The sequence below is a fragment of the Enhydra lutris genome, unplaced genomic scaffold, assembly GCF_002288905.1.
Source record: "Enhydra lutris kenyoni isolate GAN:26980312 unplaced genomic scaffold, ASM228890v2 scaffoldscaffold53, whole genome shotgun sequence".
In the NCBI taxonomy this organism is placed as follows: Eukaryota; Metazoa; Chordata; class Mammalia; order Carnivora; family Mustelidae; genus Enhydra; species Enhydra lutris.
In genome coordinates, this window is record NW_019154137.1 from 2,657,354 (window position 1) to 2,677,575 (window position 20,222).

General features: G+C 46.2%; 1 protein-coding gene across 2 annotated transcripts; it reads left to right on the forward strand.

Annotated features, from left to right (window-relative positions):
* The first annotated feature begins 6,962 nt into the window (after positions 1 to 6,962).
* On the forward strand, positions 6,963 to 15,796 carry LOC111157251 (progesterone receptor membrane component 1). Of its 2 annotated transcripts, XM_022518526.1 has the most exons (3): positions 6,963 to 7,398; positions 11,237 to 11,392; positions 14,458 to 15,796. In XM_022518526.1, exons 1-3 carry the CDS (start codon positions 7,071 to 7,073, stop codon positions 14,559 to 14,561), a joined length of 588 nt encoding a protein of 195 aa, XP_022374234.1. In that variant the 5' UTR covers positions 6,963 to 7,070; the 3' UTR covers positions 14,562 to 15,796. The 2 variants fall into 2 exon arrangements, with proteins under 2 accessions (XP_022374234.1, XP_022374235.1); XM_022518527.1 differs by lacking the exon at positions 11,237 to 11,392 and having other exon boundaries at positions 6,999 to 7,398.
* Positions 15,797 to 20,222: the final 4,426 nt, after the last annotated feature.

Below are 20,222 nucleotides of genomic sequence, written 5' to 3' on the forward strand. Positions count from 1 at the left end.
TCTTTCCTAAACACATACAACTAGACGCGACTCTTAAGAATCCAAATAATCAGCTTGAACTTAATGAGGAATCCTATACTTAACATAATGTGAAAGGCATTCACACTGAGGTACTCCAGCCCCAACTTCTGCAGACTCGAGTGGAAGTTGGGAGATGCTCTATTACTCGATGAAAAAAATTTCACTTATGTAGGGGGAAATTATCTTAGACTAACAGTTTAAATGAGCAAGAGCTCACATATGTTAGAGAAATCACCTTGTGCCTTACAAAGGCAAAATAAATTCTGTAGACCCCTTCTCTGGAGAGGCCATCAGCTCACTCTCAAGGCTCTGAAACGCAGTAAGCACAATCGGAGAAAAACAAGGCAGGCTCCAATATGAGAGTTGGCCAACCCACATTTCCCGAGGGAAGCAATTCCTGGTTGTTCTGGTTAAGTGTTCTCTTGATCCTTGAGCTCTTTTGAAACCCAGTCCATTCCCGAGATCACTCTGAAATTGCCTCAGTCGGATGCATGAACCCTTTTTTGGTAACTTTACGTAAAACACACCTTTTGAAAAATGCGTACAGTCAAAACTTTTCAAGTCCTGATATATAAAGCACAGAAGCCGGGGGTCTCCCTGGGACAGTCTAAGGCTTACTTTGGCAACCACCAATTGAGGAAGTTCCCTCCGACCCTAAGTTTGCCTTTGGGGATGAGAACTCAACACAGAAAACAAAGTCAGTTGTCAAACAGGTACTAATTTAGAACAAAGCTGTATGACACAGCAAAACCCCATTTATTACATTTTATCTTCTGCAAACTTAAAAATGTTTAAATAAGAACTCCAGGCCCCAGTGTAGACCATGAATCTACTATCAATTTTTTTAAAGATTTTATTTATTTATTTGACAGGCAGAGATGACAAGTAGGCAGACAGGCAGGCAGAGAGAGAGGAGGAAGCAGGCTCCCTGCCAACCAGAGAGCCCGATGCGGGGCTCAATCCCAGGATCCTGGAATCATGACCTGAGCCGAAGGCAGAGGCTTTAACCCACTGTGCCACCCAGGCGCCCCTTCTATCCATTTTTTTTCTTAATTTTCCATATTCCTGGAAGTGTGGTGTTTTGGGGCGGACAGGTCAACATCAGAGATCAAATCTGTTGCCACTGAATGCAACCCGGTAACATAAAACCATTTGGTAAAGGGACCCATGGCCAAGAGTCTAAGACTACAGAATTAGAGGCTTTCTTTTGGATTTTGTCCCTTAATAGGAAAACCATGAAAAGTCTTCCAGCTCAGTAGAGACCTTGAACAAAGTATGGTGGGGGCGCCTGGCTGGCTTAGGCCCTGGAGCCAGCAACTCTTGATCTTGGGGTTGTGAGTTCAAGTCCACATGGATTGGAGAAATTTCTTGAAAGAAAAAATTAAAAATCTGGTAAAAGTGGGCAGCTTTGCAGACCCTGGGTAATGCCAGGCAAGTTCAACAGGCCAGAGGAGACAGTTTTCATGAAGGGGCTCTCACCACTCGCTGGTTTAGGACCAGTTTTCCATATTTGGGCAAGAACATTCCAGCAAAAGGAATCACAAGTACAGGGTCCCTGAATTTGAAACATGCCTAGTTGTTCCCAGGCCAGCAAGGCGATGACTGCAGCTGGAAGTTGAGTGACCAGGGGAGGAATTGGGAAATGAGGTGTTAACATCCTAAAAGTAAGGGTAGGGTAGGTGGTGTGAATCCTGTGGGTCCCTGTAAGCTGCTGTAAGGACTTTGGCTTTTACTCTGAGTGAGATGGGGAGCATCTTTGAAAACTTAGGTTGTTTCCAGTTTTTGCTACCATCTATCATGCTTTGTGATTTTTTTCTGTTTTTTTTTTCTTTTAAGAGTTTATTTATTTATTTGAGTGAGAAAGAGGCAGAGATAGCGAGAGAGAGCACAAGCGGGGAGGAGAGGGAGAAGCAGATTCACCAGCTGAGCAGGGAGCCCAACGTGGGGCTCCAACCCAGGACCCTGGGATCATGACCTGAGCCCAAGGCAGATGCTTAACTGACTGAGCCACTTAGGCACTCCTGTGATTTTTTCTATATAAATCTCTGTTCACATCTTTGAGCACTTCCCTAAGAAAAAGCTCTAGAAGTTAAATTCTTGGGTCACAGGTTAGGAATAATTTGAGGCTCTTGCTGCATATTGCTAAAAGGGCTTTCCAGAAAGTCTATACTCACTCAAAATATAATTTAGTTCAACAATATTGAGTGCCTAGTACTTTATTGAGATAGACATGGTCAAGGGACTTGAAATACACTTGTGAACAAAATGAATCTTTCATTCTAGCAATTTCACTCTTGCCAGCGTTGTGTCAGAGTGCCTGCCTTTATTGTATGCTTGGCAACACCAAGTATTACCATTCTTAAGAAGCTTCAAGAAACAAAAGGCAAAAGAGAATGCTCCCGTAATTTGAATGATGAAAAGTGGTCCATTGTTATTATGTTCTTGTGGATTTGATTACTAGTGAAGTTGAATTACTTCCCACACATTTTTTAGCTAATCAGCCAATTGTCCTATTTTTCTTTAAAAGCTTTTGAAAACCTTTGAAAATAATTTAAAGAAGGCAGGAAGTTTGGAAACGTCAGCAGATTTAATATATATCTTGGGAAAGAAGTAGTGCTCAGGTCAAGTACATAAGCTTTAGAAATTGATCTGAAGCCAAAGAGCACGTATAATGCAACACTCCTGTTCTGGAGAGGGCTCTTTAGTCAGGAGCTCCCTTCCTATTTCCACAGAATTTAAGAACTCTGGACAAGACCTTTCCACCGACTATAAATTAGAAGGGGGGGGGGTGCTTTTCCCCAACAATCTCAACATCCCAGTGTTCCCAGTGTTACTTAAGAGCCCACATTAATATCAAATCTGCTTTGAGAGCATTTATATTTTCAAGCTGTCATTGCTCAAGGTTTTAAGTTGCACAACTTTTTTACCCTCTGTGTGAGGCAAGACTTCCTTCAATTATCCAGGGGAATACAGAGATGTAATAGAAAGGGCACTGTACTGTGATAAATGAAAATTATAAATAAGCCCAGCCCTCCCTAAAGGTATTTCTCCCAATTTTTATTAAGATAAAATATAGGGGTGCCTGGGTGGCTCAGTGGGTTAAGTGTCTGACTCTTGATTTCAGCTTGGATCATGAGCTCAGGGTTGTGGGATTGAGACCCACATCAGGCTCTAGGCTCAGCGGGGAGTCTGTTTGAGATTCTCTCTCTCCCTCTCCCTCGGCTCTCCATCCCCCATTCTTTCAACTACAAAATATATATATATATATAACATAAGTGAGATAACATATAGCATTGTGTAAGTTTAAGGTGTCCAACACACTGATTTGATACATTTATATTGTAATACAATTGTTATTGTAGCGTTAGCTAACACCTGTGTCATCACTTAATTTTAATTCCTTCTAGTGGTGGGCACAATTAAGATCTAGTCTCTTAGGAAGTTTACTGTTTAAGATACGGTTTTGCTGTCTAGAATTTGCTGTCTAGAATGACTGTACTATACGTTAGCTCCTCAGGACTTACTTATCTACTGGTTGTAAGTATGTAGCCTTAAACAACTTCTCTTCCCTTCCCCACTCCTAGCACTTGGTCACCATCATTCCACTGTTTTTTGTTTTTTTGTTTTAGTTCTGTTGTCTGTTTTTAGATTCCACATATAAGATGTATCATACAGTATTGTCCTTCTGTGTCTGACACTGCCCCCACTTTCAATAGTACTTATTTTTGAGGAGAGAGAATCAAGGCTGAAAGAAGGGCTTTAATATACTTTTTGTGTCTTTCCATAGTTTGAATTTTACGACCTTAAACAAATATGACTTTAAAAAAATTTCAGGGGCACCTGGGTGGCTCAGTGGGCTGGGCCTCTGCCTTCAGCTCAGGTCGTGATCTCAGGGTCCTGGGATCAAGCCCCACATCAGGCTCTCTGCTCAGTGAGGAGCCTGCTTCCCCCCTTGTCTCTCTGCCTGCCTCTCTGCCTACTTGTGATCTCTCTCTGTCAAATGGGTGAATAAAATCTTTAAAAAAAATTTTCAACAAGGGTTATCTGGGTGGGAACTAATGATTTATTCTTACTTTTTTTACTTCTTATCTCTGTTAGGAAAAAGACCCCTGGTAAACCATTTATAATTTTTAAATTTCCCTAGTTTTGTAAAACAAAACCTGTGTGTGTGTATAGGTGTGTGTATGTGTGTTTCACCTGTCTGCAAGAATATAAACCAAATTGCTAATGTGTGGGCCCCATTCAAAGATTGTCTGGGGAGCTGGGAGAGAGAGAATGAATCTCATTTTTTCTTTTATGCACTTAAGTATTGCTTAAGTTTGTTACAATGAGCATGTGTTACTGTGCTACTTTTTTTTTTCCACAAAAGTAATAATAAATCATTTTTTCCCTCCTGAGGCTAGAAGTGACATGTGCTCATTGTGGAAAACATAGAAAAGTACAAAGAAACTAACAATCACAACAGTTAACATTTTAGCATGTTTCCTTTTAGGCTTCCTTTTAATGCATTTTTTTTTTTTTTACAGAGTTGAGTTTTCATACTGCATAGTTTTGTATCTTGTTTTTCTCTCTTAAGATTAAGACATAAGCATTTTCCCATGTCATGCATGTCATAATAATGTTTTGTGGGTTTGTCACATTTCAAATGGATTAATTAGCTATTTCTCAGAGTTTAACATTTAGGTTGTTTCCAGTTTTCTCATATTCAGAGTGATTTTCCGGGGTGCTTGGCTGGCTCAGTCAGTAGAGCATGCAACTCTTGATCTTGAGGTTAGGAGTTTGAGCCCCACATTGGGCAAAGAGCTTACTACTCAAAAAAAAAAAAAAAGGTTTTCTGATAAGCATCTTAGTATAAGATTTTTTTGCATTTCCAAGTGTTTCCTTGGCATGGATTCCTAGAGGTCAAAGTACTGGACCAAACAGTAGATTTCTAGAAGTGGGATTAATGGATAGAAAGTGTTTTTATGAATGACAAAAGATTATATCAATTTCTACTCCCAACAGTGTACGAGAGTCTCATTACTCTCATGCCAGCCTTGTAGATCATCCTTTTTTTCATTGTATCTTTTTGACAGGAAAGTGGTAGGTGACCGTGGTATCTCCATTTTTCATTGCCAGCAAGACTGAACATTTTTCTTTTTTTTTTTTTATGTTGTGGGCCGACACCATTTTATTTTTTATTTTTATTTTTTTAAACATATAATGTATTATTTGTTTCAGGGGTACAGGTAAGACTGAACATTTTTCATATGCTTATTCACCATTGGTATCCCCACTTCTGTGGACTACCTATTTCCATCTTTTGCCTATTTATTGACTAGCATCTTCTGGATTTTCTTATCAATTAAAATAAGCTCTTACAAGTATTAACCGTTTCTCTGTCGTTAGATGTAAATTAAAATATATTTCAAAAGTTTGCTTTTGGTTTTGTGTTTGGTTTTTAAAAATATCTTGGCCATAGACTTTTGAAAAAAAAGGTAACTGGAGTCTAACTAAGGCCTTGGGCTCTCATTTTAAGCCTGTTTTCCCTTGATTACATGGAGAAGGTTTGACAAAAGCTCTGTTAGGGCCATTTCAGCGAATCCTAAATTTAGATCTGTGAAGAAAAAAATGCGTGGGCCCGATTTAAGGATTATTCTGCTCCTATGCACTTTTAAATGATTTAAGAAGATGGGGTGGGGGCAGGGATGGAAGCAGTTGGTGCCAGAAATTTTTAGAATTCTGAGGTAAGACGCCAATTCTCTCAAATCTCTTGCGTGTTGAGAGGCGGAGTAAATTACGTGCAAGTGAACAGAACTCTTGGTGGAAAAGTACTGCTCTGGGCTGCAGATGTGTGCAGGACTTGGTTTTAATTATTTTCCCCCCTTCTCTCTATCCTTTCTTCCGCTACCCACCCCGCCCCCCACGCCCGTGACGGTGAAGAGGCCGGCAGGATTAGGGTTCTGAAGGATAGAGACAGCCCTTCCTCCGTAAGGCCTGTTCCTGCACAGACGGTTAGCCCATCGATGGCCAGTGGACCAACTCCCGCCTTCATCTGGGATACAGCACAGGGTCATTGAGCCTGCCAAGGGTAGCTCGACAGACTACAAATAAAAGAACACTGCCAACAAAGAAACTTCGGTCATTATTCTGAGCCAAAAAAGAAAAAGGAAAAAAAAGGCGCAACAACAGAGTTGCTTGCTGATGCGTTGGGACTGAGCAAATCTGTGATTGCGAAAGGGTTTAGATTTCCGACAATGAACCAATTTGATCCGGCAAGCAGATCTGTCTCCCCCAAATATTGGGAGAGGTGTCAGGCGTGGGCGGGGGAGGGGTGGCTGTGGACGGACTTGAGCTACACGGGGGTGTCTACACCACAGCCTCTAGCGGGGAGGATTGGAGAAGGTCGTTAAGGAGAGTGAAAGCGGGTTCCCAAGGTGGAAATGGGTAGTCTGGGCCTCCAAGGTGGAGAGAGTTTCCTTGCTGTTCCCCCAAGGGAGCCTCGCGGTCCCGGGGCTATGGGCGGGGAAAGGTGAGGCTTCAGAATGGAAGGCGAGGGAGAAGCTAAGCAAGAGGAATGGAGTCGTGCGTGGCGCGCATCAGGTGGCCGAGCGGGCCTCGGCCAGAGGTCTGCAGAGCCGAGGCTCTCGGAGCGGGTCCCGGTGCAAGAAGCCCGGGAGGGTGCGGAGGAGGGGTGCGCGCCGCGTCGCGCTCAGCTAGAGGCTGGAGCTGGGATGGCGTGAGGCTGGGGCCGCGGCCTCGGAGGTAGGGCCGAGGCGGGGGCTGCTCCCGCCGCCGCAGGGGAGGCGGGATCCGGCCGGGGGCCGGGGGGAGGGGAAGGACCGTCCGGAGGCCGGGTGGGGGGCCGGAGTCGGACCCCGCGCTGCGCCCGGGTGGCAGCGGGGGAGGCGGGGCCTGGAGGCTCCGCCCAGGCCCCGCCCCGCCCCGCCTCCTCCGCTGGCTAGTCGTTGTCCGCGGAGCCCCGCGCGCCACTAGCTCGCTGAGAGGGAGGAGAAAGCCGCCAGTTCCGGAGCCCTCCCTAGCCCGGCCCAACCTTTGCTCCAGAGATCATGGCTGCCGAGGATGTGGCGGCGACCGGCGCCGACCCGAGCGAGCTGGAGAGTGGCGGGCTGCTGCACGAGATTTTCACGTCGCCGCTCAACCTGCTGCTGCTCGGCCTCTGCGTGTTCCTGCTGTACAAGATCGTGCGCGGGGACCAGCCGGCGGCCAGCAACGACAGCGACGACGACGAACCGCCCCCGCTGCCCCGCCTTAAGCGGCGCGACTTCACCCCTGCGGAGCTGCGGCGCTTCGACGGCGTCCAGGACCCGCGCATACTCATGGCCATCAACGGCAAGGTGTTCGACGTGACCAAAGGTCGCAAGTTCTACGGGCCCGGTAACTGCGGCCGCCCAGGGGACGCGGAGACAAAAGAAGGGGCCCTGGCCCGGGGCTGGGGCCGGGGGAAGGCGAGGGGGGAGCGGGCCACCCCGGAGGAGAGGAATGGCGGCCCCCCGGAGGCAATGGACGAGGCGCGCTCTAGAAGGGCTGCGGCCGGTGGGGGACGCCGCCAGCGCCGGGATGGGCGGGTGGGGGGGACGGAGAGGAGGCTGGAGCGCCCGGGCTGGAGGGGGGGGCGGCTGCTGGAGGGGGCCCTGAGGGGTGGGCGAGCTCGCCGGCCTGGAAGAGGGGGCACGGCCGCGCGCAGTGTTGAGGGAGCTTCGAGGGCATGGGGTTTGGGGGGTTCCTCGAAGGAGGGGTTGGTGTCGGGCTGGAGAAGGGAAACGAGGGTGTCTCGAGGGAAGCGGGGGCGAGGGGGGGCAGGTCCAGCCTGGGAGAGGAGGCGAAGGCCGCTGCCGCCGGGAGGGGCCGCGGTGTGTGTGAAGGTGTGGGAGCGCGAGAGCGGGGGTGGGATGAGCGGCAGGTAGCAGCCGAGTGCGTGCCCGCGGGCGGTGTGTGAGTGCGTAGTCCGTGGCTGTGGCTGGCCCGGCGCGAGTGTGCGTGCGTGCGCGCGCTCGGAATGTGGCATGTGTCAGGTATGTGTGTGGCATGTGTTTGGTATGTGTGTGCGCGTGCTGTGTGTGGCCGACAGAAAAGCTGGAAGGTGAACGGGGAGGCTCGGTGGGGGGAGAGGGGGCGAGCTGATGGAGGGAGGGAGGAGGCTTAACGTAGCGGACTATGGGAACGTGGCGAGATGAGAAGGTAATAGAGCATTTTAATCTATAGCGGGAGAGAAAGGACTAGAAGCCAAAAAAAAAAAAAAAAAATTAAAAATGGAGGGAGGGAGAAGTGGGAGGATCCTGGGAAACAAAAGGGGTAGGGCTGTGAGGGCTGCTGGGTGTGGGGATTTCAGGAAGAGCCAAGCAGAGGGGAAATGAGGGTGGATGACTGCTGAGCCGTTGGAGGGGGGCAGGCTTGGAGGGCCTTATGGATGAGGCTTTCTAAGCCTGGTTGCGGATCAGAATCACCTGATGCGCTGGAGAAAAAAAACACCGATTCCCGGCTTAATCGCAGCCACGGTGGAGGAGGCTCTGTGGGGGAGGTCCAGCAATCTGCATTTTAAGCAGCGCCCCCCAGGCGCATTTGAGAAGCGGCAGGGTTTGGAAAGTCGCGCCCCGTAGACTATTCCGGAGAGGGGGAGGAAGAGATTTTAGCTCCTCTAATACGGACTCCTAAAAACAAGGAGCTCAGGGAGTGTGTCCATATTGAGGGCCCTCTTCCCTACTGGTCTGGAGAGAGTGAAAAGGATAGAAGGCTGTGATCTCTGTCATCTTCGCTCCTGCTTTGTTTTACCCGCCCAGCCCAACTAATCAAAATCAGATGGGTGAAGGTTCTTCAGGAACTGGTCCCCCTTACCGGTTTTTCCTTGTGGCTGATTTAGAAGACCTACTTTCTGTAGGCCATGTAACTGTCCAAAGAATGTGGGAACCACACCTTGGTTGTTGTCACTTCCCCTGTCACTTCCACTTTACATAATCCTGTAAATAGCTGTCCCTCCGAGCTACTCCATCAAGGACTTCAACCCTGTGCGTGGGGTAACATCCTAGGATTGTAATTTGCAAAGTCATTGTGAGGAATGCAGGCCTGTGCACAGAAACACAAAACTCCGGGGAGTCAGGCGACCTGAGTTCTAATCCTGGTTGGATTACTGACTAGCTGTGTGACCTGGTGCAAAGCATTGTTCCCTCTCTGGGCCTTAGTTGTCCCTCTGAAAAATGCTAAGGATGGCCCCCCATCGTGCGATCTCCTCAGTCTCTGACCTGTGGTATCATCCCGTGAGCCCGTGAATATGTGACATCACGTGCAAATGATCGTTCATATTATAGAGGATTCTTAAAAATTACTCATTCCGGTGCCCATCATTCCAAGCACGGCGCTTTTGTGGATACTGGGTATACAGCTGTGAGCAAAACAGACACACATCTGTGCTCATGGAGCTTACATTCTAGTGAAGATACATTCTGGTGAATAATCTCTATTCTCCAAAGACGTTTAGTGCTCCCCTTGAGCCATTTTTTAGTGTTCTGTGACCATAATCTCCAGAGTAGCACAGTCCAAACCAGAACAATTGGCCTGGTTTCAAGTACTAGATGCTACCATGTCCACTAGAAGTATATCTATTTATATACACACACATTTGTGACAACCGTGAGATGGGTTCTTTTTTTTTTTTTAACCTTCTTTAGACTCGATAGCATACCATGAAGATCGCAAGCAACCGGTTTTCTTTCGAACCTTATTTGCATTTAAAAGTTGATCATACAGGGGCACCTGGGTGGCTCAGTGGGTTAAAGCCTCTGCCTTCAGCTCAGGTCATGATCTCAGGGTCCTGGGATCGAGCCCCTCATCGGGTTCTCTGCTCAGCGGGGAGCCTGCTTCCTCCTCTCTCTCTGCCTGCCTCTCTGCCTACTTGTGATCTCTGTCTCTCAAATAAATAAATAAAATCTTTAAAAAAAAAGTTGATCATACATTTTGTGTAATTTGTTAAAAAAAAAATTCCTAGGGGATTGAGGTTTCCAGTGATCAGGCCGTATTGAAACTTGATGTCATACTTGGCATTATGGTTACCTACAAACTTTAATGTCAGAGTTGCTACCCAGTCTACCTGGGGGGAACAGCACACAGTTGAAAGTACACTGGCTTCTTTTCCTTTACTTGTGCAATATTTAAATAAGTCTACACATCCGCTTTAAGTACCTACAGAATAATTCACCACTCTCTTAGACAAAAGTTCAGTATAATATTATATATAATGGGATTCTAATGTTTTATATAAATTATAAAGTTGTTTGGGGATTTGGGGATATTGATTCAGTCTTTTTTTTCCCCCCCCATGAAAGTCTAAAGTGTTTTGAGTCTTCACACTCACCGGAGTGATGGAGCTGATCTCCTCTGCTACCTCTTTACTGACAGTTTGGTTTTTTTTTTAAGATTTTATTTTTCTGACAGACAGAGAGCACAAGTAGGCAGAGTGGCAGGCAGAGAGAGAGGAGGAAGCAGGCTCCCCGCTGAGCAGAGAGCCCGATATGGGGCTCGATCCCAGGACCCTGAGATCATGACCTGAGCCGAAGGCAGAGGCTTTAACCCACTGAGCCACCCAGGCACCCCTTTACTGACAGTTTTGATGATGTTAACATGGGGATAGATTTCTGGACCACTCTTATCAAATGATTACTGCTACAGATGCCACATGTTTAACACAGTCTCACAACCAAAGATCACTACGAGATACTTTTGACTCATTTAAACATATCAGTATCATTTCATAAGGAAGTGTTTTCATTTATGCCTCAGTACCTACTATCTTAAGGAGCCATAACTTTCACTGATATAGCCCAAATGCCTAGAGCCGAGACAGGCTCTGGGTTCAACATCCTCAGTGAATTCTGACCCTTGGATTCAGTATTATCTTGGATGATTTCCCACCACCCCACCCCGCATCCCACCCCAGCAGATAATCATTTGTGGCTCGTTTTATTAGCTATTTGAGAATTACAGGAAACAGATGATAACGTATAGCATATTGATTCGTAAGAGTCTGATGACAACAGGTCCTTTGGGATCCATCACATAATGGGGAAAGCATCAACATCACTTCTGGTTTCCACACGGAATTTGACACTGCCAAAGGGGGTGGTCTTTGTTGATGGGGAAGGAAGCCATTTTCTGGGTATGAACCACGGAGAAATTGACTGTCTAATAAAGAATTGGTCTTTGGTTTTGTTTGTTTTTTAAGAGGGGCCATACGGGGTCTTTGCTGGAAGAGATGCATCCCGGGGCCTTGCCACGTTTTGCCTGGATAAGGAAGCACTGAAGGACGAGTACGATGACCTTTCTGACCTCACTCCTGCCCAGCAGGAGACCCTGAGTGACTGGGACTCTCAGTTCACTTGTAAGCATTTTTTAACAAATTGTGCCTGGATCAAATTTCTACCAGTAATGGGATTCACAGCAGTACAATAGTTATTACTAAGCAGCCTGAAACTGGGGAGCATTTTGATAGGCTCCTGAATCTTGGACGGATCAAGTTCATGGCTTGGAGTAATTGCAGCAATGCTGAGTCACTTGCTGTGCTTGCCTCCAATTTTGAGCGAGTTCTCTATGGGAACTTGGGTTTCTGTTCTTTAAGTCTTTCGACAGTTTCGCCTGGATTCCACACTAGGATTTGGTGCTTGGTGTGTAGGGGAAAGGCTCTGTAGGGTACAGAGAGAGGGACTGGCAGAAGTCTTGTTGTTTTAAAAGCAGCCCACATTTCCATTGAAGAATGGGAGACTTGTGTTCTGCTACCAAACAGCTTCTCTCTGAATCTAACTGAGCCTAACTATAGGCCTCATCTACAAATGATGCTTATAATCTGCCCAGCAACAATGGTGTCTGCATTTTTAAAAAGAGAAGAAAAAAGGAGCCCCTTGTTTCCCGGCTTATGCTCCAAGGCTGAGGTCTTTGGGAGGAGGAGGGGAATGAGGATGGGGGTTAAGTTCCAACCTTGAGGCTTGAGGAATTGGCTTTGGTGAAAGCGAAGTGTCTAATGACCACTTTAGTGACGCTGCACTAAGAATTTGACTAATCTTTCCCAGCTTTGATGGTATATAAAGACCATGACCCGTGCTTACAGATTTGTTATTTTACAGTGCATCTTCTCTATTTGCTCTTCTCTATAGCCAGTTAAATATTACTGACTCTTTTGGCTAAACCCCACCATCTTCTTTGAAAATACTGCTGACTTCAGAGTTTCTGGGTTGATCATTAGCCAGCTGCGGTTCCACCTTTAGGTTCTGGGTCCCAAGCAGACAGAAGTAGAGCTTTCAAGTCTAGAGGCAGGTCTTTTTACTTCAAAAACATAATTCAGCTACCTAACATCACCCCTGATTTTTTTTGGTGGGGGGTATCCTAAGGATGCCTTTGTAAATACAGATTCTTCTGTGTGGGACCAGCCCGTTGTAATTTCTAACTTACACAGCTCTCTCTTCTAGAGCTTGCCTTTGTCAAGGAGGTGAAGCCTGGGTCAGAACATTCTTCCCCTTAAACCAAGACACCCCCAGATCCCATGGTGCCCTTTGAGCTCCACTCAAGCCTGGCGTGGAGCCCCTTAAAGCAGGTTGCCCGGCGCTGCCTGCCCTGTGTTTGTTGTGCGGTCCCGAGCACCCTGGGGACCTTTTATAACATGTTCCAATAGGGAAGTTCCCATTGTTCTCGGTGATTATTTTGCACAAAAGCAGGTCTGGCTACCTGGTTAGACGGGTTAGTTACTCCTCTCTAATTCCTACCCATACGCAGAAAGGGGAGACTCTTTTGGCCTGGGACAGCGATAGGATTAACCCCGCATTAGGTGGGCCCCAAGAATGCAGCCAGCCGGCTGGGGGTGGGGGGGCCAGTCTGTTGGCTCTGCGCCTTCTCACCTCTTTTTGAAAAATGTTTTATTTCAATTCAGTTTAGTTGACCTGTACCGTAGTACAGTAGTTTCAGAGGTAGAGTTCAGTGGTTCATCAGCTGCACCTTACCGAGTGCTCACCCCATCACGTGCCCTCCTTCATGCTCCCCGCCCGGTTCCCCTCCAGCAGCTGTCAGTTTGTTCTTTGCAGTTCAGAGTCTCTTACACTTGGCCTCCCTGTTTTCGCCTTATTTTATTTGTCCTCCCCTTCCCCTATGTCCACCTGTTTTGTTTCTTAAATTGCACATAAGAAATCACGTGGTATTCGTCTTTCTCTGACTGATTTCGCTTAGCCTAGTACCCTGTAGTTCTACCCGCGTCATTGCGAATGGCAAGGTGTTGTTCTTTTCGATGGCTGGGTTTGTGGTCTGTGCTCTCAGATCTGTTTCCTCCCGTGCTCTCCTGCCTCCTTAACCACTCGCTTTAACTGCTATGCATAGCTTTTTCCTTGAGTCGGGGAAAAAAGACAGGGGTCTCCTGCTTTCCTCCGTCCACCAGACTCCTCACCCCTTCCCCCCACCATCAGCTGCCTGCGCAGTGCTCGCCCCGAACCGCTGCTTCCTTTCCTCCCCGCACCTCCTTAACTCCTGCTGCCGTTTCCAGCCCCACGATTCCACTGGGCTGCTCCTTCTCAGAGCTTTCCAGGGACCTGTTTCTTGCCAGCAGTAACCTGACTTGTCCAGCCCTTGCCTTGGATTTCCTGTCGCGTGCCCTCCCCACCCCACCCCTGCCGAGGGTCTCCGTCTCCAGAGTCCCCGGGTCGGTCCGTGGGAGCTCCAGTTTTAACTTAACTCACGCTTCCAGTTTTCCTTTAAAGTAGCTCATACCCTCGCCTTTCCGTTCCCATGGACACCCCAGTACCGGCTCTTGTTCCTTCACACGCAGACCTACCCGCTGGCCTCCTGGGCAGCCTGCACCTGCTCTCCTTGCCAGAATCCGCCCGGTAACGCCCCTGCCACCCCGTGTATGCCAGAGCACTGGCTTCCTTTGTCTTAAACCCTTGCGACCTATAGGATCAAGTCCAGACTCTTCAGGCTGGCTTTCCACAACCTTTATGCTACACTGGCTTCTCCACCCTCACTCCCACCCTGTCGCTGTCAGCTTGCTCCCCAGATCTGTTTGGCCTCACCGGCCTGCCTTTGTACATGGCATTGTCATTTTCTGGAACCCCCTCTTGCCTCAGGTCCTTCCGTGCATTGTCCAACACACAGCCGCCTTTGTCAGGTGTTCAGAAGTCCCCCTAACAACTCCTCCGGAGCCCTTGCTCTTCTCACCGCCCCCCTGCACACAGACATGACTCACTTGGACCTTCCCTTGCCTACTCCGTGCCCGAAATCGCTACCTGTTCACTGTTTCTTCCAAACGAAACTCTTAATTCTTAACTCCCCGTTGGCGAGGACGGTTGGGGGATGGGGGGAGTCCCGGGCGATTGACAGCTTTTCGGGAAGCCCAGCCCGCAGGCCTGCAGCGGATGCTTTCAGGTGAAGCATGACAGTGCTCATTTGTGTTTTCTTCTCTCCCTCCAGTCAAGTATCATCATGTGGGCAAACTGCTGAAGGAGGGGGAGGAGCCCACTGTGTACTCTGATGAGGAAGAACCAAAAGACGGGAATGCTCAGAAAAATGATTAAAGCAACCAGTGGAAGCATATCTATTTTTGTATTTTGCAGAATCATTTGTAACATTCCAGTCTGTCTTTAAAACATGGTGATTTCAATATTTAGAGCAGTTTCGAACTTGCTGTTAAGTTTTTGTAATTAACATCACTAGTGACACTGAACCAATTAACTCTTCCGTCTTTTAAGTGCATGGCGTGTTTGTGTGTCACAAATCCAGACCGTGAACTGCAGTGCTGTAACCAAACATCAGGACTCTCCCCTTCTGTCTGTGGTTAGTGCCAGCTGCTTTTAAATTGGTTTTTTTTCCTTGAGCGACACAGGTAAGACTTGGGTATTTCCCCCAAACAGGTTTAAGAAAAAACAAGTTAACTGGGCAAAGTCCTAGCCCTGAGAACCAAGGATCAACTTCTTGTCCCCATGTCCTCAAGATAGCAAATCCCTTATTTCTCAATTGACTTAACTGCATGATTTCTGTTTTATCTACCTCTAAAGCAAATCTGCAGTGTTCCAAAGCCTCTTTGGTATTGACAAAAGAGAGCTGCCCAGAAAAAAAAAAAAATTAAAAAAAAAAAAAAGAAATCTCAAAGCTGGGCCTGGTCGGGAAAAATACATTCACTGTGTTTGTAGACTACATCATTCTTTTTGTCCTCTGGACACTCAGATGCCTCCACTAACACAGCAATGTACAGTAAGGCTTAAAACAGGATCTGAACATTCAAAAGAAAGCTTTGGAAGAAATCCACTGGCTTGCCGAGAAACTTAAATACAGGAAAAAACATAGAACTATCTCCCCCATCCCCACGTTCACGGTGGGACAAGAGTGATTTCACAGTTTGCCGGGAGTGGGAGGGTATGCCTTTACTCTCCGGAGAGCCTTCATACCCTCCCCCGCCACCCCCCAGGAGTGAAGAAAGTATATATCACTAGCCAAGGGGTTTTTTAAAGTATATTCCTTAAGGTAACAGTTATTCTTCTGTTACAAAACCATAGCCACTGCAAGAGAAGTAGGCCAAGTGTCTAGGTCTTTGATATTGGTCTTTTGGTTAACAATAAACTTCGCTTAAGTAGACTGTACAGTTGTATGAATTTGTAAAAGTATTATATGAACTAGTGAGGTTTCAAACTCTTGTAATTGTAGTTGAATAGTCCTTGTATTTTCTTGTGAACTGTGTTTAATGGTTTTACCTCAAATCAGAAAACAAAATGAAGTGCTTTGGTCAGTTAATAAAAAATGGTTTTACCCAGTACAGCGTGGTGGGTTTTTAAACCCTTTAATGTTCTTTAAACCTTAACCTAAGAAACCAGATTCAATCATTTTATTTTAGCTTAATACTCAGCTTCGTGTGTGTGTGTGTGTGTGTGTGTGTATTCCAAAAGAAACCAGTAAAGGGGCAAAACTTCAGAGGCCTCATACCACAAACCAAATACAAGCTTGTCCTGTTAAGAAATGGTGAACTGAGACGCCTGGGTGGCTCAGTCATTAAGTGTCTGCCTAGGGCTCAGGTCCTGATCCCAGGGTCCTGGGATGGTGCTGCGCTGGGCTCCCTGCTCAGCGGGGAGCCTGCCTCGCCCTCTGCCCCTCCCCTCCACGTGCAGGCTCTCAAGTAAATAAATATTTTTTAAAAACAGTGAGTTGAGATTAGCTAAACTGCACTCATAAAAATGTGCAAACTGTCATTTTTAAGAAGTTAGTGAATTTATTTTTGTGACTTGTCAATCTCTGCCCCTTAAATCAGAACTTTCTAAACTCAAAGCCACCTCTTCCTTGAGGTCCATAGCAAGGTTATCAAGGGCTAACTTTACTAAGGACATTAAAAGTGCCTTGGCAGGTTTGGCTGTTTCTGTTTTCAGATACCATCTGATCAGGAAGGCATTCGGAAATTCTTATATGCTAGCAAAGTTAATTCGCCTCCTGTCAAAAGGTCAGATTTGCGTATGCAGTTCGTTGTGTCAGCACAACTTCTCAGAATATTAGTGTTTTGCCATTCTAATGTTCAAATCGGCAGAGTTTTGTTTTTTTTTTTTAAAGATTTTGTTTATTTGAGAGAGAGAAAAGGCACACAAGCAGGGGGAGGGCAGAGGCAGAGGCAGGCTCCCTGCTGAGCAGAAAGCCAGATGTAGGACTCCATCCCAAGACTCTGAGATCATGACCTGAGCTGAAGACATCCCTCCATCAAGTTTTCTTACAAGGGGATGTACTCCGACCCGGAGAGGGCTCGCAGCTTTCTGCTTTTTATGTTCCCGAACCGTTGCCTCTTTCTGTTTTTAAAAGGGCCCTGTCCCCACCCCCACTAGGTTTCATTCAACTAATCAAGTTTCCCCTTTCGTGCCAAGTATCCTGTTACACCGTGTGCTTCCGGGGAAGGGGTGGAAGACAGAGGCTGGGCCACCTTGCAGCCTGAAATCTCATTCAGATGCAAAGATTGGGCTACTCCTTTTTCTGAGTTAAAACAGGTTTGATGCCAAGAGGAAACCATCCAGAGCCTGGTTAAAGCTTCGATCTCAAATAGCCCAACTCCCCGCCATTCAGAGTGAAATCAACATTGTATCGATTACACGTAAAACGATATTACAGTAAGGCAGGACTTGGGTCTAAAAACTTTTCAAATCTAGCCGGCATATTGAGAAACCACATTACATAAAAGGCACCATTTAAGATGGGGGGGGCGTGGTGGTTACAGGCACCCAGCCAGCGGGGGTGGTGGCAGGTGAACCCCACGGGTTTGTTCTCCTACTTCTATCCAGCACCCCCCCCCCCACAGAGGCACTGTGTTCTCTCCATGGTTTGCATACCTCCCAAATCTGGCTGTGCATGCCACATTCACCTTACTACCTCAGAGGGCCAAAGAGGCTAATCCAAGATCTAGAACAAGCATCAGGACAGCCCTTGCTGTTTTGGAGAGCACTCTGCGACCATCCTGCCTTCCCCGCCAACAAGGACCCTTTCAGTTGTAAGGGAACCAGATGGAACTAAGGTACAGCCTTTCTTATAGAACACTAGGAGGCAGCTTGCTGCGCGCGTCACGTCAAAACGCAGTAACTCTGGACTGATCAGGGACCAAGCAGTGAAACCCTTAGCTTCTCTGACTAGAACCCCCGCCCCACCCCACACCTTCGCTGACATCAGGAGACTGTAGAACTCGAACACCTCCACCAGGTGCTACAGGGGTGAAGGGAAAGGCCACTGGGCCCATTTCGCTGCCTTCTAAGATTATTGATGAAACCTTTGCCGAAGGGAGTATAGTCTTCAGTCCAAATACCGTTATTTCAATTTATCCAAAATGAGGATAAAACCGTGATCTCCAGGTGCATGAGCTCTGACATAGTCCGTTCCCAGACCTCGGCATCGTGGAGGGAAAAGTCATGTAGAGGCCATATCAAAACCGGATGTGTGTGTCTATTTTCATGGAAAATGCTGGAGATGTGGGACATCCTAGCCAGCGTGCGTGGCAAATGAACAGGCTCTAGTCACCTTGACCATTTTATTTTTAATATATCTGAAAATTAAATATGTACTATTTCTCTAACAATGCAAATGAGACAAAGGGTTGGCATCAGGAATGCAAAGCAGCTTACTACAAGTAGAAACTCACCCCCCACCCCGTGGAATTATTAGCATTTATTTAAAACGTTTTAGACAGTCTCGCAACAAATAAAAATACATTTATTTGGTTCTTACTTTCAAAATTACCAGGTTATGTGGCTTTCTACCTGAGAAATTCAAACAAATTGAACAAAAAGACATCAACAGGTTTTTAGTTTTCTTGAAGCACTATTAGCAGCACATACAAGGGAAACACAAGAAAACACCTATTTAAAAAGACAGAGTTTAAAGTTCAGGCCCTTACTTACTTAATAGGTCATAGAAAAAAGATGAGAAAATACTCTTGCACCACTTAAAGAACAGCACAATGAAGAAGAACAATGTTAATTAATAGAAAGGGATCACAATATTTTCGGTTCTATTTCATTTCTTACTAAGCCACTCATTCCACTGAAAAGTACAGGATAAATTGTTCTCTTCCTCATTTAAGGCCTACACACACACACACACACACACAAAAGGTTTATTCAAATCTAAAACGCATTACCACAACACATATAAAAATCCAAAGTTGTACAGAACGTAAACATGAAACCAGTATTTTTACTTACTTCTAGCCCCATGATGGTATTTAGCAAACAAACAAAACCAGACAAAATATTAGATAGAAGTGACTTAGCACCGGTTCTATTATCCACCCCACCCCCCCCAAAAAATTGCACATGCTGTATTCCGTAATTTATTTTTTTTATGTCTGGTTACTGGGAAGCAAATTGTTTTCATGCCCAAAAATCTCTGTAAAGAAAAATTATCGAATGGCAGAAGAAATGAAGATTTGTTTTCAAAACAAGCACAACTGCTTTCCATTACAAACTCATAATGTTCTTTGTTTCAGTGGCATGAAACATGAAAAAAAATAAGGAACAAGGGTCTCACCAGAGGAGAAAAAAATACCTAGTTACGAAAAGTTGTCTGACAAAACACAAGCTCTTAGCACTTTAAAAGGCTACTCTGGGCAACAGTACTTTGAACATTAACAGTCCTTGCTAGTCCTCAGAGGAGAAAAGGCACTCACCCCACGAGCCATTTTTCAGATGTGACAAGCCAAGCCTAGTGGTGATGGTAGAGTCACTAGCTTGAAGTGGAACTGAACACGAGGAAGCCCACAAATCATTCGTTGGTTACTGTCTCGTTAATAATAAGCATGACCTGCTACGTTACATTCATTTTTTCGAACTTCTGCATGAACTAGCGTATCTCTATTAAATGCGATTAGAAGAGATCAATGAAACAACGTGCGGTTCTTACTTTCAGTGAATTAGAAGATTGCGTGGCCCCTTCAGCTATCAGGCTGCTCAAGGGGCTGGTTCTGAGCACAGGACGTGCCTCGTCATTCAGGGCAACCCCACTGACCGGCATCCCACCCTTGGCCCTAAAGGCTGGTACTTTTCTACAGAACGTCAAGTTAAGACTGAAACGAACCACGCCCTATGAAAACGTGGCCCTCCACTACTTCTGTGAATGGAAATCTCCTCCTGCCGCAGCGAGTCTAACCTCATTGATTCTTCCACTGCCGAGTCAGGTATAAGCTTTGTTGGGAAAAAAAAAAAAAAGAAGGTCATCTACTGCCTCTGGGGTCCTAAATCCTATATAAGGCAGAAGGAATCAGCCGAGCTTTCAAGAGAACATGCGCTGCATTGAGATGTAAGTCTTTACGAATCTATAAAATATCTCCATTTAAAAACATATTCAAGAAGTCCAAAACCAGTAGGTAAAAAGATAAATTGCTTCTGTTAAGAGATTACAAATCCTACACACATACCCATTTTTTCCCCAGCTAGAAAACTAGGGCTTTGCCCTTGACTCCTCCTAACTCCATGGCATTACAGAGGATCGAGGAGGCACTTGTTCGTGTTTGATAAGAGTCAGTTTGGGGATAGTCAGTGGCTTTTTACAAACTGATGTCACCCAACCCTGAGTGAAAGGATTACAGAACCTGAAATGGATTACTGCCATGTCCCAGCTTCCGAAGAGACATTCATGGCACCCCGGGATCTTTCCATCTTGCCTTTTGCGAATCCCACTGGTTATTTTGCTTCAATGCTCTTGCTTTTCTAGGATGGAATGAC

Bases quoted from the DNA above. Each gene is read 5' to 3' on its own strand.
- LOC111157251 (XM_022518526.1), top strand. From the start codon at position 7,071: ATGGCTGCCGAGGATGTGGCGGCGACCGGCGCCGACCCGAGCGAGCTG. The intron at 7,399-11,236 runs GTAACTGCGGCC...TTGTTTTTTAAG, and splicing joins TCGCAAGTTCTACGGGCCCG to AGGGGCCATACGGGGTCTTT. The intron at 11,393-14,457 runs GTAAGCATTTTT...CTCTCCCTCCAG, and splicing joins CTGGGACTCTCAGTTCACTT to TCAAGTATCATCATGTGGGC.